This window comes from Protopterus annectens, chromosome 7.part0 (genome assembly GCF_019279795.1).
Source record: "Protopterus annectens isolate FY-2018-M chromosome 7.part0, PAN1.0, whole genome shotgun sequence".
In the NCBI taxonomy this organism is placed as follows: Eukaryota; Metazoa; Chordata; order Ceratodontiformes; family Protopteridae; genus Protopterus; species Protopterus annectens.
This window is the reverse complement of record NC_056739.1, coordinates 1,309,118,606-1,309,134,785: the sequence shown is the minus strand read 5'-3', so window position 1 is coordinate 1,309,134,785 and position 16,180 is coordinate 1,309,118,606. Positions and strand designations below refer to the sequence as shown.

General features: G+C 39.0%; 1 protein-coding gene across 4 annotated transcripts in view; it reads right to left on the bottom strand.

Moving 5' to 3' along the window:
* The window catches only part of HEMK1 (HemK methyltransferase family member 1), a 1,059,949-nt gene that overhangs the window by 571,081 nt on the left and 472,688 nt on the right, over nt 1-16,180 (bottom strand). For all 4 annotated transcript variants that reach the window (XM_044077921.1, XM_044077920.1, XM_044077922.1 and 1 more), the window contains exon 3: nt 2,536-2,627. In XM_044077921.1, the coding sequence (XP_043933856.1) occupies nt 2,536-2,627 (92 nt within the window). The remainder of the gene's footprint in view (nt 1-2,535; nt 2,628-16,180) is intronic.

Genomic DNA, 16,180 nt, shown 5'->3' with positions numbered 1-16,180 from the left:
CTGGTCAGCATGTGCAGGTAGGAGTAATGAGCACACTTTTTAGTTTATTATGTGCCAAGCACTCTGTTCCTGAACCCTACTGTTGAACTACACAGTTTAAACCCATTTATCACTGTATATTAGAGTAAGCCCATTTTCCAATTACACTATAGGTAGATAGCATGCTTTTTCACTTAGATTTTAGAAAACACATTGTTTGTTGTTACGGAGCACACTATATCTGTAGCCTAATGTTACAGATTAACAGTAGAAAGCACGCTGGTCAGTAAGCATGCTGTTTTAAATTAATTGGTAAAGAAAGAGGGTTACAGGAAAGTGTTACCCTTCCAACTGATTGCCTGTCCAGGTTTGTAGGCTATACTGACTAAGCGGGAGCTAAGGAGACTGTTACCAGTGCTTTTGGACCCAGTCAGTTAGGTTTACAAGTGGCAAAGTTATTTTTGTGGATATCAACCTTTGTTATCAAGTTCAATAGCAAGTGGAAAGTCTTCCGTACTTGGTCGCTACTCCGGAATGAACTCATGTGCTTTTTCAAGCCTTTCAAGGGGAGGTGAAGTAAAACACCTTTGTTATCAAGTTCAATAGCGACGAGAATGTCTTCCGTACTTGGTAGCTACTCCGGAATGACCTTATGTGCTTTTTCAAGCCTTTCAACTGGAGGTGAGGAAGAAACACCGCAACCGACTGGGACCTGATGCACTGGCTGTAATTAACTAACATAGTAGCAAATTCCAGCATTTGGCTATAGATCAATGTTTTCAATAGCATGGCTCCAAATAGTGAGATGGAGCTAGGCTTTAATTCAGCAGTTGACTTACAAAGGAAGCTTGTGGTAATGCTGTAATAACTACTTGTTTAATAGACAAGAAAAGATACCATGATCTATAGTTAAAGCCAGACGTTTGGCTATGACTTAAAACACTCATCTTTATAAAAGTGGAGTACTGTGTATTCAAATAGGTAGTTACTGGAGCAAACAGGTCTTGACCTAGTAGTAACAATTCTGAAGTGAAATAATGGTATATATATGTCCTGTGTTACCTGGGTAGTTGGGATGGACACAGTAGCAACCTATATGCATCCTACAAAAAGGTGCACAAAGGTGCAAGAAAAACATCTCTTAGGGATATTGCAACTTTGGATACAGTGTGACTGTGAATAGTTGTTAAGGAGAAGACAGGTGGTCTGCAATTAATATTACGATGTAAGGTTTCTATTTTTTTCTGCCAGAAATGCAACAGGATTTGAATAAAGTACATTTGCTCCTTCAGATATAGCTGGATTTGACAAGTTTAATCTTGATATGATATAATTTTAACTTCACAAAAGGGTTTTGTTGAGTCCAGGATTATAGATAGCTTTTCACCAAGCTTTGCCTTTATAACAATTAAACAAAACATCATTATCTCACAAAGACACAGCCCTCACAGTAGATTTTTCTCATTCATACTCTGATGTCTTTTTCAAGAGACCTCGATTTCTCAACTATAACCTCTGTCCTCTGCAGGTCTAACTCTGCTTGTGATGAGGTTTTATAGAACAGGCATTTTGATAAAAACCTTTTCCTCCTTAAGCTCCGCCCTCCCACCCTACCATGCACACAAATGCATCACAGTGGAATGAGCAAATCAATGCACTACTGCCTCTGCAACTGTTCAAGCAGCAAACTTGCATTTCTGGAGTCCTGCATTGCCAATAAGTTCAAGTCCCTAGAAAGGTATCAGCAGTGCAACAGAAACACCCTCACAGTCCATGGGAGAATACAGGGACTGGCTATGAAGGGGTAGGCAAGGCTGATATAACAAAGAAGGTTAAGTACATACATACTTAATTTCTAAGAACAACAGTGACTCTATAAGATTTTTTGGGAGTTTTACTTGTGCACTGTGCCTCTCACAGCAGATTTTCCTCATTCATACTCTAATGTCTTTTTCAAGAGACCTCGATTTCTCAACCATAACCTCTGTCCTCTGCAGGTCTAACTCTGCTTGTGGTGAGGTTTTATAGAACAGGCATTTTGATAAGGACCTTTTCCTCCTTAAGCTCCGCCCTCCCACCCTACCATGCACACAAATGCATCACAGTGGAATGAGCAAATCAATGCACTACTGCCTCTGTAACTGCTCAAGCAGCAAAGTTGCATTTCTGGAGTCCTGCATTGCCAATCAGTTCAAGTCCTTAGAAAGGTATCAGCAGTGCAACAGAAACACCCTCATAGTCCTTGGGAGAATACAGGGAAGGCCGCAAAACAATTTAATCTTTCCTTCCACTTACTGACTTAGTTCTACCAGTGTTACCACCGATCTCAATTCACCAGTGGCATGGAGAGCACCCTGCATCTGTGCCATGAGCCAGCATGATTGTACTTCATCTGCTATTGCCTAGACAGTGTAGTAATGCATGTTAGATGAAAAAAAAACATAGTGATGTTAAGTTCAAAATGCACATTACTGCTCATCCAAAAATGAAGGCAACTAAGACTGTATGAATATTTTGTTAGCTTGGTGAATTTATTTAGCCTAAAATAATTCTTGCCTCTGAAGACGTTTTTTGCAAAGCTGCCAAATCCGGTCTTTCTGATCCGCTGATACTGGCCAGAATATCTGCTCACTCCTCATACTCTGAAACTAAATAGAAATATTAATATTAATAACCAAAAGAACATAAAGGACAATAAAGAATAGAGAAAGCATCACTGCAATGATTTATCACTCAGACGTGCAGTCAGGGGCCATTGTAAATACCGGAGACTAAACATGCATATAATGAAAATTGCAGCATTATTCAGATGTTTTAGATGGTGAAATAAAGACAGAAAATCTCAATAAAACAATTGGTGTTTAGACTCGCAGTATTGACTTTTGCCACTATGTCAAAAGAGGTGCTTCAGATTTTAACCCCATACCACAACAAAAAGAGTCTTGACAAAAGTCTAGCATATAACAATTAGTAAAATACAATTATATGACATTTTAACAACCAAAACATTGACTGGATAAATTATCAGATAAATACACCCAATATTGATTATGTTAATCTAAACAGCCTGGAAATAAATGGTATATACTCACCAAAATGATGAATTTGAATGAGTGAGTCCATCATCATGAACTAACAAGACTAAAGCTGGAGATCTTTAGTCAGCTCAACATCTAATACTTCAAGTTACTACCTTGTCCTCTTTTGCACACAATTCTTTGCCAACAAGCTTCTCCCCATCTTTCTGTTATGCCTTGTTACTGGAACAAATGTAGCATCACAAAAGTTCCTATACCCTGTTTGCACAAAGACTGAAGATAGAGGAAAGGAGGGTGGATATGTTGATAATTATGGACCTGCTCAGTGAAATCTAATTCTACAGTAAGTTCATAACTTTCATACCTGTGATGAGGACCACACAGAACCCCAAGCATATCCTCTTCAGTGGTCATCTTTGTGAGACACACTTTTTAATAACTGTAGCCCCAAATGAAGACCCAAGATCTAGAGAACACATCCAGCATATAACACACTGCAAAAGTATTTTCCAAGATCCACATAGCTGTTGCACAACTACTACTGAAGGATTCATTCCTGAAAAAGCTTAATTGGTAGCAACTCATTCATCTAAGTGAGCTCCAAGCACATTAGACAAAGGTTCACTGTATCTTTTTTAAGTAAATTTTAATATATTCAATCACTTGGAAAGGGCAAGTTTTGAGACTTTAAAGCCCAATTTCTTGTAATAAGACAAACATTTTGAAACCTATTTATTTTGTCCATGACGAATCTTAGTGGTCCACGGATATTCATACAACACTGACTGAGGTTAATTTCTCTGATTAATTTGGGCATTAACAAAAGTTAGCTTACAAAGTTAATAGAGCCTTACAGAACATCATATATGGGGGCCTGACCCACATATCTTGTAGTTCATAAAGGTTTTTAGGATCCTAACTTCAAGTCTACAGTGGCAGCTGGCTCATATGGAGGAAGGACAGAATCATCTAAAACGAAGTGCAACAGAAAATAGAGGAGAAAGGATACAGGTATCCTGGGTGACATTTTTAGGAGACAATATCCCTGGGGCAATAACCCAGAGATGAGATGAAGGAAAATAACATGCTGCAGTTGGTGCAGGTTAGAGATGCAAACAGGTCACAGAAAGGAATCCCCCCAGCGATTAAAGATCTTTCTTGTAACTGTCAAGCTGGGGGAACACTCTTGTGACATTAGCATGGCAAGTAAGTCTGTCCACCATGGAAATGGTCTCCTCAGGAAAGTGGTTGGTTATAAGAAAGTGGTTCATGGACATTGATCATTCCCATACCCCCACTGCCCCTGGACAAAAGAGTAGAAGTGAGATCTGTTTGTTACCTACCAAACTACTGTTAGGTTAACAGTGCGGATAGAAATTACACCTTGAAGAAGGAAGTCCTACAAAGTCTGTAATGTAAGACAAAATTCCCTTACTTCCAAAATGTTGATATGGAGACTCACTTCAGTCTGTGATCATACCTCTTAGATAATCTGCCTTTGAAAATGCCTTCCCACAATTCTGGGACAGAAACGTTTATGGTGGCAAACACTACAGAGATAAAGACCAAAATGGATTGTTCAGAGTCATGTTTGGTGTAAGACTCCACCACCTTAACAGACACTTGCAAATCTTTGAAACCTTTATGCACTGCATCACAGTAACTATCAAATGAGACCACTGACACTCCAAACTCCACACTGAACAATTCTCCTGTAAAGTGTGGTACTTAGAACTAGATGCATAATCGATAATTGTTACCATGAGTCTCAAAGCCTCCATGTTAGTGAGACTGGGACTGAGTAAAACTGAATAATTTTAATCCCATGTTCTGTAAGGGGAGGATCCTCTCCAAGGGAAAATTTGCCCTGTAGGACACAGTGTCTATCACTAACAATGAATATCAGCATCTGGAGCTTTCTGCAGTTCTCAATCTGATTCCCAAAGACTGGAATAAGCTCAGAGCATATGTCTTCACAAAAATGAGACTGTTCCATGCTGGATCAGCTAAGAACCAGTTATCTAGGTAAATAAACACGTTCACACATTGCTGTTTCTAATCTACTGTAGTTATAGACATGCACGTGGTCCACATGTTGGGGACTAATTGGAAAATTCCAGATCTAATAACGTCTGGTTCCTATTCAGAAGTGTAGAAACTTCTTAGAAACCTTTATACTAGGAATCCCCAAGATCAAAAGAGCAAATTCAGACTTCTTCTGAAAGACAAGAAAGGATGAGTTACATCATGACTACATTATGGAATCTTCGTGAATAAATCTGTTTAAGCCATTCAGAGCAAATATCATCCTGAAGTCTTGTTCATTTTTGGGAAAAAAAAAATTAAAAGATTAAGAAGCCAAACGTTCTTGGTCTAGTGGGACCACTCTGGATAGCTATTTTTTGTATGACGTGTAAAACTTTATTTCTTAACAGAACCTCTTGGAAAGGTGAGTCCTAGAGCAAGTGGACAGAGTAGGACCAGGGTAGGGGCAGGAAGGAAACCATATAGCACTTGCATATTAGTGTCCTGCTCCATTCATCCTGCACAATGGCCAGCTAAAGGTAACATGGGGCCATGTGGGTCTTTCCCTTTTCATCATGTTCTTCAGGTGACACTTGACTGACTTGCTGAAAAGTGCAGAGGCTTCAAAAGAGGCATTACAGAAGGTCACCTTGGCATCCTCGGTGAAATCTGTGAGACATAACCAGACATGACAACGGAGGTCTGTGCTGGTGTCTACTGCTCTCACTACACCATTCACAAAACTATGAGACAGATGTACTGTGAGGTTTGCAATACACCATGGTTGCCACCTTAGACTGCAACTTGTATTTCAGGCCTGCATCTGCCAAACTTTCCAGTGAATGGCTCATTTCATCAACTAGATATTACTGGAATAGAAACACATGATACATACAATTTACAACCCTTGAAGTACACATGCAGGGTGCATAATCTCACATCCCAAACCTGTCCACGACCACAGACAATTTGTCTTGAGAATGTATAGCTGCTGCACCAATGATATTCCATTTTGGGATTCTTTTTCCAATCAGATTTAGTCTTACCTCCTCGGGATAAGCATCACAATATCTGGGTTTTCCCCGAGTTGTATTCACCACAAGCCACACCATTTTGTCACTTGAAGAAACACCCAGGAAGAAAGTTACAGAAATGGAAGTGTGGTATGGAAGCCCTCCTGCATCAGTTTTGAGGACAGGTTGCGGAGTTTGTGGGCCATCTGTGTCATATCTCTAAGATCTTTCCAAACCTATAGTATTTGGGCTGAAGGTGAAGAATTAGTGTCCTCATACTCATCAATACTTGAGTGGGGACCCCTGAGGGGAATTCAGATGCCCCTCCTTGCACCTGTGCTTTATACTGTGTCTTGGAGGTAACTGGTTCAAGTATGATAAAGAACAATTTTAAGGAATCAAATATGTGTGATTAATTCCAGAGGGGCCCTCTAATGCGTAACTGATTCCAGAAGGGCCCTCTGACCACTTCGCCTACTTGGAAAAATGGTGACAACTAAACTGCCAGGCAAAACAAGGGTCCCTTGTTGAGGTCAAAGTCACATTAGGTACAGGTGTTGAGAGGGGGGAAATGCAGTACAATTTCCAATGTGTTGAGACCGACGCTGATGCCATGCTTGGAGCCAACAGGCATAACCCCATCTGCCCAAGGTGGAAACCCTGTGGGGCCAATATCAAGCCAGAGAGCAAAATGCCCGAACATGATCCTACCAACTGCAATGGCACCTATGGAATTACTGTTTACACCAATGCCAAAGGGGTGACCCCAAGCCCAGGATCTAAAGAAACTCAATGCAGAGGGCAAATGTGTTGAAGCTGCCAACATGGGTGTCAAGGACTATGTCAAAAAGTACCCAACCCTAAGGCTGTGGTCCAGAGATTCAGGCCATCACTGATATTCACACTGGTATCTGGAAGCTGAATTCTAGCCTGAAAGAGGCCCAGACAGGAGACCTGGGATGCCATTGCAGAACAGGTTGGCAACAGGAATATGCTTGCTTAGCAATGAGAAGATGCCTCTGTTTCCCAGAAACCAAAGGAGGAAGGAGACATTTTTTCTGAAACTGGGTGAATGCCTCCATCATCTTTTCACAGTCTAACTTCATGGCAATTAAAATAGTCTGAAAGATCTTCCTGATCAAGATTCAGAGGAAATAAAATTCACTATATTCTGGGACAAAAATGGAACAAAGGGGAATGAGCAGAAATAGGACATGAAGAGGAGTCTTTACTTCTACTGCACCTATCATTCTTGTGGTTTATGTTCCTGTGATTCTCAACTCAAGGTTTGTCAACAATGATCTCATCCCCCGAGCTTGATGGGGTCAACCTTTGGGTGGAGCTCAAGGATAAGGTACAGTCTGGTGCAGATGCAGATATCTTTTTTAGTTTCAACAACAATCACTTGGTACTTCTATCCTAATTGTACTAGTTGTAAAGGATTCATTAATATCATACTGTTCATCAACATGTTCTTCTTCTAAGTAAGGCCTAAGGTACACTTGTCTTGGGTTTAGGATCTTGTGCCCCTACTTAAATTTTAAAGGCTATATCATTAGTCATGACTGACTAAATAAATGCAGAAAATAAGCACTCCAAAAACAAAGTCGAGCACCTACAAGTTAGCTGCTAGAGTGAGGAAAAAAATATAGCAAGCGTGTCCAAGCCTTATGCATAAGCAAACTAAACAGCTGCCTAGAATACCATTCAGCAAGGGTTAATTAAAGAAACATAGCTACTGTCATATAAAAATAAATAAATGGTTACTTTTTTGACATACATGGTTGGACAGATTGAAGAAATGGGCACATCCATAATTAGAGGTCTGATTCTACTGACCTAAAAGCTTGGAAGGCCCAGGTTTCGTGGAGGGTTATATCTGCCATAGATGTGCTACACCAGAGGGACAGAGTTTACTGGAAGTGACTTAAAGCTGAAGACAATTTTTTCACCTATTAACAATATTTACAAAGAACAGGTTACAGTAATATAAACATTTCATGATAAAATGGGAGTACACTACTTTTAGGTGGGGCAGATGGCTGCATTGGGCCCAGAATGACAGATTTCTCAACTGTATTAAGAACTGTATGTCATCTACCTGTACTTTAAACATTCAACCTAAGGAAACTTAAAGTGTAATGGTCACTTTTGGAAGCATCCTTATTTTTCAACTACTTGCATTTCCCATTATAGTTGCAAGTGATTTTGCACAACATCAAGTCATTGCTGTCTGATTTTTATTCTTTTTTTTTAAGTTTCACTAATTTTTCTATAACCCCACCCACAATATGTCATGGTAGGTGTACTGGACAGTGGTTTGCATATGAACATAATCCATCATGGGTAAGTAGAAACAACTTACTTATTTGCAAGAGGAAATACATACCTACATTGTGGTTTGACAACTACATAATCACTGTTAATTTTCAATTTAAGGTGTTTCCACTTGCAATAATTAGTTGACAATTGACTTTCTACGAACTAAGAAACTACTACTGCTACATTTAGCATGAAAAACATGTTAGTCTATACATTAATTTAGGAGGTGACACCACTGTGGTTTTGCTCTTTCATAGTGTCATGGCAGGCATTTTCATCTCTGAGAAAAAAATCTTGGGATGATGGCATCCTTAAAAATAAAATAAAATGTGAAAACAATGCTGTTTCTGCACAAAAAGGTATAATTTGTTTCTGTATATTGTAAGGAGGTTATATCCAACTTTAAAGTTTTATTATTTTTTTTACACTTGTTGCAGAACTTGTACAATGCAGTCTAAACAAACATAAACTTTATTACTGGAACATGATTTGTTCCTTCACATTGTCTCATTTTTCCTACAGAAATATCCAAAACTTAAGTTTCTATAGATTTACTTCATACTAGTAATTAACTAGAAAACAAACTGCGATAAGATCTTGCTGTCAATTTTTTTAAATAATTACTTTTTTATGTTGGAAGGGTATAAAATAGGAAATGTTACATAAGTTTGGAATTAAGTTGTTAAAATATACACTGTTCAAATGTAAACAGCATACCAAACATGTATAATACAAACTTACTAAAACAGTGCTATGTTTTGATGCTGGACTCTTTCATAGTATGTCCTTTGGTTTTCCTTTCTAATTACCTTTATCACTCTTTTCATATGACCACTCAGCAAAAACTGCAAAAAAGACCCAGACAAGCTAGAGTTTTCACTGTACAAAACCTTAAATCTTCTGCAGTTAAGATCCATGTTTCTGGAACTTCAAACCATTGCAGGGTGTCAAAAATCAGCTTTCTTGGGACCTTGTCATATGTTTCAACAAATCTGGGAATGTCCACCTGGACTTTCCCCATATCCAAGTTCTACTCCACTGTCTCACTGAAAACATTGTACCAGTTGTACTGCATCCAGATCTGAATCTGAACTGCCCATTTTCCATCTTATGTTTTACTATTCTGTGTGTTTCATTTATCAGTCATCTTCTCCAGCACTTTCATATAGTTTGAATTACGTTCATAGGTAAATACTAGGCTATCTGCCCGAGGGCATCTATAAGCCTAGCCAGAATGTGTTGGCTTTCTCCGCCCCCTTAGATTAGTTTCCTGTGCCTCGGTCCAGCAGAGCCATTAGTTCCCTGTGCCTCTGTCCAGCAGAGCCACTGCAGTGATCCCTGGGGTAAATTTTCTGTTTCCCATCCACTCGTCAAGGTTTCTGTTGAAGAGTGTTGATATCTGACACATCTCTACTGCCCACAGTTGTGAATTTCACCATTGTTCTTGTACACTGACACTAGAATACTTATTCTCTAGTTATCTGGGATATGCCGCACTCTCCACATGAAGATGAGCATCCTCAGGAGCTATTTCTCTTGTAATGTACCCATTATATTGGATCAATGACTTGTAGGCTGGTGTAATTTAAGGTGTCTACCTTCCAGATACAGGGTACGGGGTTGGATTCTTCCCTTTGGAAGCATGGCTAAGCTTAGAAAAGTTCTCTGGGGTCATTAGCCTTATAATCACTTAACTAAGGGCTGGGGGTTAGTATAATGATTAAGGTTTTTACTTCACAGACAAAAAGTACATGGCTTTGATTCTCTCTTCTGAAAGTGAAACTGGCTATGTTTAAAATGGCCCACAAGGGCAGCTAGCCTAGTACCTACCTATGAATATCTGCTGAAATTTCATCTGAACCTTCTGCTTTCCATGAGTTAATTTTCCTTAGTGTTCTTCATATTTCTTCTCAGGTGGGTTCTCTTTATTCTATCACTGTAGGCTATGGATGGGACAGGATAGTTACTGTGGAGTTTTTTTCATTTAGAAATATCTTTAAATATTCTTTCCATCAGCCTTTGATGTCCTCTGGACTACTGAGAAGATTGTTGCTGGCATCACTTATGAATTGTACCTGATGACTGTCTTTTTTTTTCTTTCCTGTTGTTTTGCAGCATGATAGAGCTTTTTAGGATCATCTGTTCAGTCACTTTCCAGAATCTGACAGATTTTCTTTGATGCCTTGTTTCTACCACTGCAAATATCAAACTTAAGCTTTGGGCAACTATTCTCTTAGCCACTTTGTTAGCAGATGCAAACCATCCAAAAAGCTCTGTAGTTGTGCCTTCCCAGAACTAATTCAAATTCATACCCAGTAGAAATTTATTGCAAATAAAATAAAAAAATTGTCTCCTTACTGAAACGTGTGCCAAAGAGCCAAAAACAAAAAAGACCAAAAACCTGGAGAACAGCAAAACTTGAAAATCTTTTTAAACTTCTTTTTTGGGTGGGGGGGGCAACCCCCCTTGCACCCCTGAACGTAAATATGCCAACTCCATGATTGCCATACCTCAGAAAAGAGGGAATATTATGAGAAATGGCATATTGGACTTAATATATGTAAGTCAGTTCTCTTGGTCATTCAGTCTTCACATTTAATGACTCGCTGTATCATATCCCTATATTTCAAATGGTTCCCAAATAAATCACAAGACCTAAGCACTTTTGTTATACTCTGTTAAGAAATCCATTAAAACTACTTGCACTGACACTACTTTGGCTGGAATAACCAGTGTAATCACATGACAAATGAAAATATCTCCAAGCCATTCTTAAAGAGACAGCTCAAAAAAAATGCTAAAATATCAGAACTTAACTAGCTAAAATTCAAAACATAAAAAAATTGTAGACATTAAAATACAACCACACTAAAAAAAGAAAACATTCTTAAGTAGTCAGTTGGAGACAGCAGTTACAAGTTTAGTGCCTTTAATTGTAAAATACTATTGAAAGAAATATACTCATTCAACTCTGGGGTCAGAGAGGCATTTAATAACTGCCAATGAGGGAGTTTGGTAAACAGGCAAATGGTGAGGCTATCCAGGTTGGTATCTGATGATAGCCAGTTCTTGGTGGAATGGCCAAACTTAAGTTATTATTTTTTGAAACAGTTTACCCACGGGACAAGTGAATAACATATCGATTGAAGTAGTTTCAGGAAAAGCGAGGAATTACAAACCAATTTTAAACTATTCAAGGTCCCCTGAGTTTGGGATATTAAACAACACTAGTAACAACAAACGGTCTAAGGTCATGTTGCTCACATTTGACCACAGTGCAGGTGGGGTGAAGATTTTTGCAAAAATGGTTCAGGAGTTTTGGTCCCACAGGTCTAACTCAAAAACTAGGTGAAGCCCCTACATGTGTCCTTAAATCCAGTTAAATGGTTATTGGAACAGGAAACCAGTGAAGTGACAGGAACACAGACAAAAACAGTGGGATGTACAGATGCAGGGCCTGTTTACAAGGCAGGTTTATCGTATGACAGTATAAACATCAACATCACCATCCCCCTTTTTTATTCAAAAACTTTACTTTGCACAGGTAGATACAACTGAAGAACAAGAGGAGTACGTTTACCTTACATCTTGCCTTACATGTCCTGCATTCTACGAAGGGAAGACTGAGTGTTTATTACGAACTAGGATGTATGAACACACCTATGCAATAAAAAGGGGGACAAAAACACCCTAAGTAAACACTCAAAGGTGTGTACTAACTTTAAAAAGTTATTGTTTTTTATTTTGAAATACGTGCAGATTTCTGAGAGAGATGGAAGTTGGAAGAAAAGGCTGGAACACCATGAACTGCACTGGCAGTTATTCTTAAATACCTCTCAGATTCTGGGGTAAATGAATATATTTCTTTTAACAAGTACCTTACAAACTAAAGACACTAAACTTGAAACTTACTGGTCATGTGATTACACTGATTATTTAAACAAAAATGGAGTTCATGCACATAGTTCTAATGAATATCTTAGCAGAGCAGAAAGAAAGTGCTTAACTCTTGTGATTCATTTGATTTATTATTTATTTATTTTTTGCAATAAACTTCCAGCGGACAAGAATTTGCATTGGTTCTTGGAAAGCAGAACCACAATGTTTTTTTTTTGGATTGTTTGTTTAATTATACTGTTATGCATTATTTGACCACTTTGTTAACCAGCAAGCATTCCTTTTTATAGGTTCACACGTTCTATTAGCCTGGTTCAGCTTTTTTATCTCCCACTTTTTCCTGCGCTCTTCATTTGATAAATTCCTGGACTTCTGCATTCTACCACCAGCTTTCTTTACATACTTTACTTCACTACCTGACTCAGCTTACATTTCAATCTTAGATTCTAATAATCTTATACTTGGTACTAGTGTAGTAAGGTTAGAAAATGAGACCATCACACTTCCTATGAACTTCAACTCTACACTTTATTTTTTTTCTCTTAAAAGATTCATTGTTAAAAAATCAGGGGCTACATTCAATAAGCAAAATGTCTATAAAATAGTTTTTTTGTGATTTTCACACACTGTTACTTTTACTTTGATGTACGTTTAAGTGTTTATTATAATTTTTTTATACATTATTAGTTAAATTATTATATTACTAATCTTTGTTTCTTCTATATAATAAAAAAACAAGTTATGTACTCACCATAATGTTCCATGTTTGTTGTCCTTGATTTTGCCTTCTTTCCTGCTGGTTGGGTTCAGAACCGATCCTCAGCTCCGACTCGGCCGCATTATAAAGCTCAAGAGCTTCCACTGGCTCGAGACTAGACCCTATCCCAATATGCCTAGCGAGAGTTACCCAAATCTCATTTGTGATAACCCATAACACTAGACTAAAATATGCAAAAATAGATAGACATGTATATAAACTATGCAAATGTGTGTGTGTGTGTGTGTGTGTGTGTGTGTGTATATATATATATATATATATATATATATATATATATATATATATACACACACATATAGATTATACATATAGATATATACAATAGATCATATTCTGAGTCTAGTGTTCACTCTACTTAATACAGAGAAGATTTGAGAAAGAGCTCACTTAGGTTCTTCCTTCCTCTCTTCTTGCTCTTAAGAAAAAAAAAAAAAAAAAAAAATGTTTGCACTTTATTCATCTGCTTTTACTGTATTTGTGTTTCTTCCTATTTTATTACTGGGGGCATTGACTACAACTCTGATCTGCGATATATAACAAAAAGTATCCTTTTCTGTGCTTTTAAACTGTTTTTTTTGAGTCTATCTGCTATATTTTCTGAAAAAAAAAGAAAAAAAAAAAAAATATATATATATATATATATATATATATATATATATACTTGCTTCCCACCTTTCTAAGCTAGTATAGTCCAGTTTTCAGGTTAGTGCTGAATTCAGGGCTGTGTTACAGATTTCTGTGTTTGCCCATACCTTACTTGGCTAGAAGGAAGTTTCTCTGTTCACCTGTGAGACAGGGGAGCTTTGAGCAGCCTATCTGTCCTTGGAGGAGTGATTTCAGCCCAGAAATTAGTAGTTTATTGGCCATTTTGGGCAAATTTCTATCTCTTGCATTTCCCTGCTATAAACAGCATATTTACCCAGTTTTGCATGTCGGGCAGCGCCGATTAGCTAGGGTAACACTATTCCCGGCTCCACAAAGTCTCCTCTTCAATTTTTCCCTTGGAACTAGACAAACCTTCAACTTATGCACTCAAGCCATTCATTTCTCAGCCCGGCACTTGCTCAAATCTTATGGCAAGCACTTATAAATCCTAGCACTAGACCCTCTTGTACTGTACAGAAGGACAAGGCTCTCTACTCGGCCTTACCACCCATCCAGTAATAAAGTTCACTGTACCTATCCAGGCATGTCCAAAGGGCAGTTTCAGGTGTACTCTCCAGTCCAACTGGTGAATCTGGGCATTTTAAGGCAATGTTACAACTGCCTCATGTACACAGACAACCCCCTCCTACCACCAAACACTAATACATGCGAGAGATGCAGTTATACAGCCAAACTAGAGGCTAATCTCTCTCAACCCAAGACTGGATCAGACAGTCAAGAGGAGAAGGGAAATACTTGCATCAGACCACTGTCTTACATAGACCCATTAAACCAGCACCGGCAAAAAACACACATAAATACATGAAAACATACTCGGAGGCTCTAAATAAAAATCTGCAAAACCAACAGAGACCTCCAAAGCAAACATCCAAGCAACCTTCACCCCCCCAATACAAACCATGAAACACATACTTCACAAAACCCAGTGTGCCATGCAATCACAGCCCTTAAGGCAAAATAACATACCCAACATACTAGTAAATAGGCGACTCTATAGTCAGCACACTAACATCCCACTCACTAGGCTGAATAAGGAGAAGGTTACTGTTAGCTGGCTGTCGGGTGCCAGGATCCGTCACCTAACACAAGCACTCAGGTCACAACAGAACAAGTACAAATATGACTATGTCATTGTCCGTGTTGGTGTGAATGACCTGAGCCGTACCTCCCTGGACTACATGAAGAGAAAATGGAAGAGCTCTCTGATCATGTAGCCCAGGCCGGTTTGACCCTGACCTTGAGTAGCATCCTGCCTCACCAAGAATGATACCACAGTATAAAGAAAAAAATCTTGATTTCAACAATTGGCTAAGTTTCTGGTGTCATTCAAAGGGGATCCAGTGTCTGTCCGCCTGGGATGACATGCTCGACAAGCCATGCTGCTTTGCTAGAGACGGCTTGTACCTGTCACCCTTAGGCTTTTGAATACTGGCCAAGGCTCTTGCCACCCCCATAGTGCCTTTTTTAGGCAAGGCTCAAAAGATAAACCCAATGCCGTAAATAGCACAAGTAACAAAAAAGTGAGGGTAATGCTACTCAATGCCAGAAGTCTAAACCTCAAAATGCACGCACTTGAGGCACTCCTCAGTATGGAGAAAATCGATATATGTGCAGTAACAGAAACCTGGTTTAAGGCTCCGAAGAGCACCCCAGCACTACCAGGCTACAACTCATACCATACATTTCGGTCACAGAACCCAAACCGAAATACAAAAGGTGGGGGCGTATCCATATTCATCAAAAATACCCACACCTACAGGTTAGTGGCACAGCACGATGCTTCAGAGATCATCTACGTGCAACTAACAATGGGAAAAATTGCAATTCAAATTGTAGCTTGCTACAGATCACCCACCATGTCCCAAGACCCCCATTCCGCGTTTCTGGAAACACTGGGAAACATAAAGGTCCTACGAAACACCCTAATATTGGGTGATTTTAATTACCAAAACATTAACTGGGAGAACTACTGAAGTATTAACGCCCTTGTTCAACTTTTCCTAGAATTTATAAACTCAAACGCCCTGGTTCAACTGGTCAACACTCCCACCAGAAGTGACAACATATTGGACCTGGTCATCACCAACATGGGTGACCGGTGTTCCACACCAGAGGTCAACCCCTCGCTGGTTAGATCTGACCATAAACAAATCACTTTGGATATCCATATTCCGCCCCTACCCCCGGACAAGAAAACCACCGTGAAAAACTTTTCATTTGCAAACTTCAAGTTACTTAAGACCAAGGTGGAAAGTTTCAAAGCCCCCATGCTGAAGGATAACACTGCCCAAGCTACGAAATGCTTTACTAATGCATTCTACGGGCAGCTACAAGAATGCATGGAGCATGCCATCCCAAGCAAAACCAAGACCCACTCCTCCAAGAAAAGGAAACCAGTCTGCTGGACTCCTGCCATAAACAAGCTATACAACAGAAGGAGGAAACTAGTGCAGAAGAGAGTA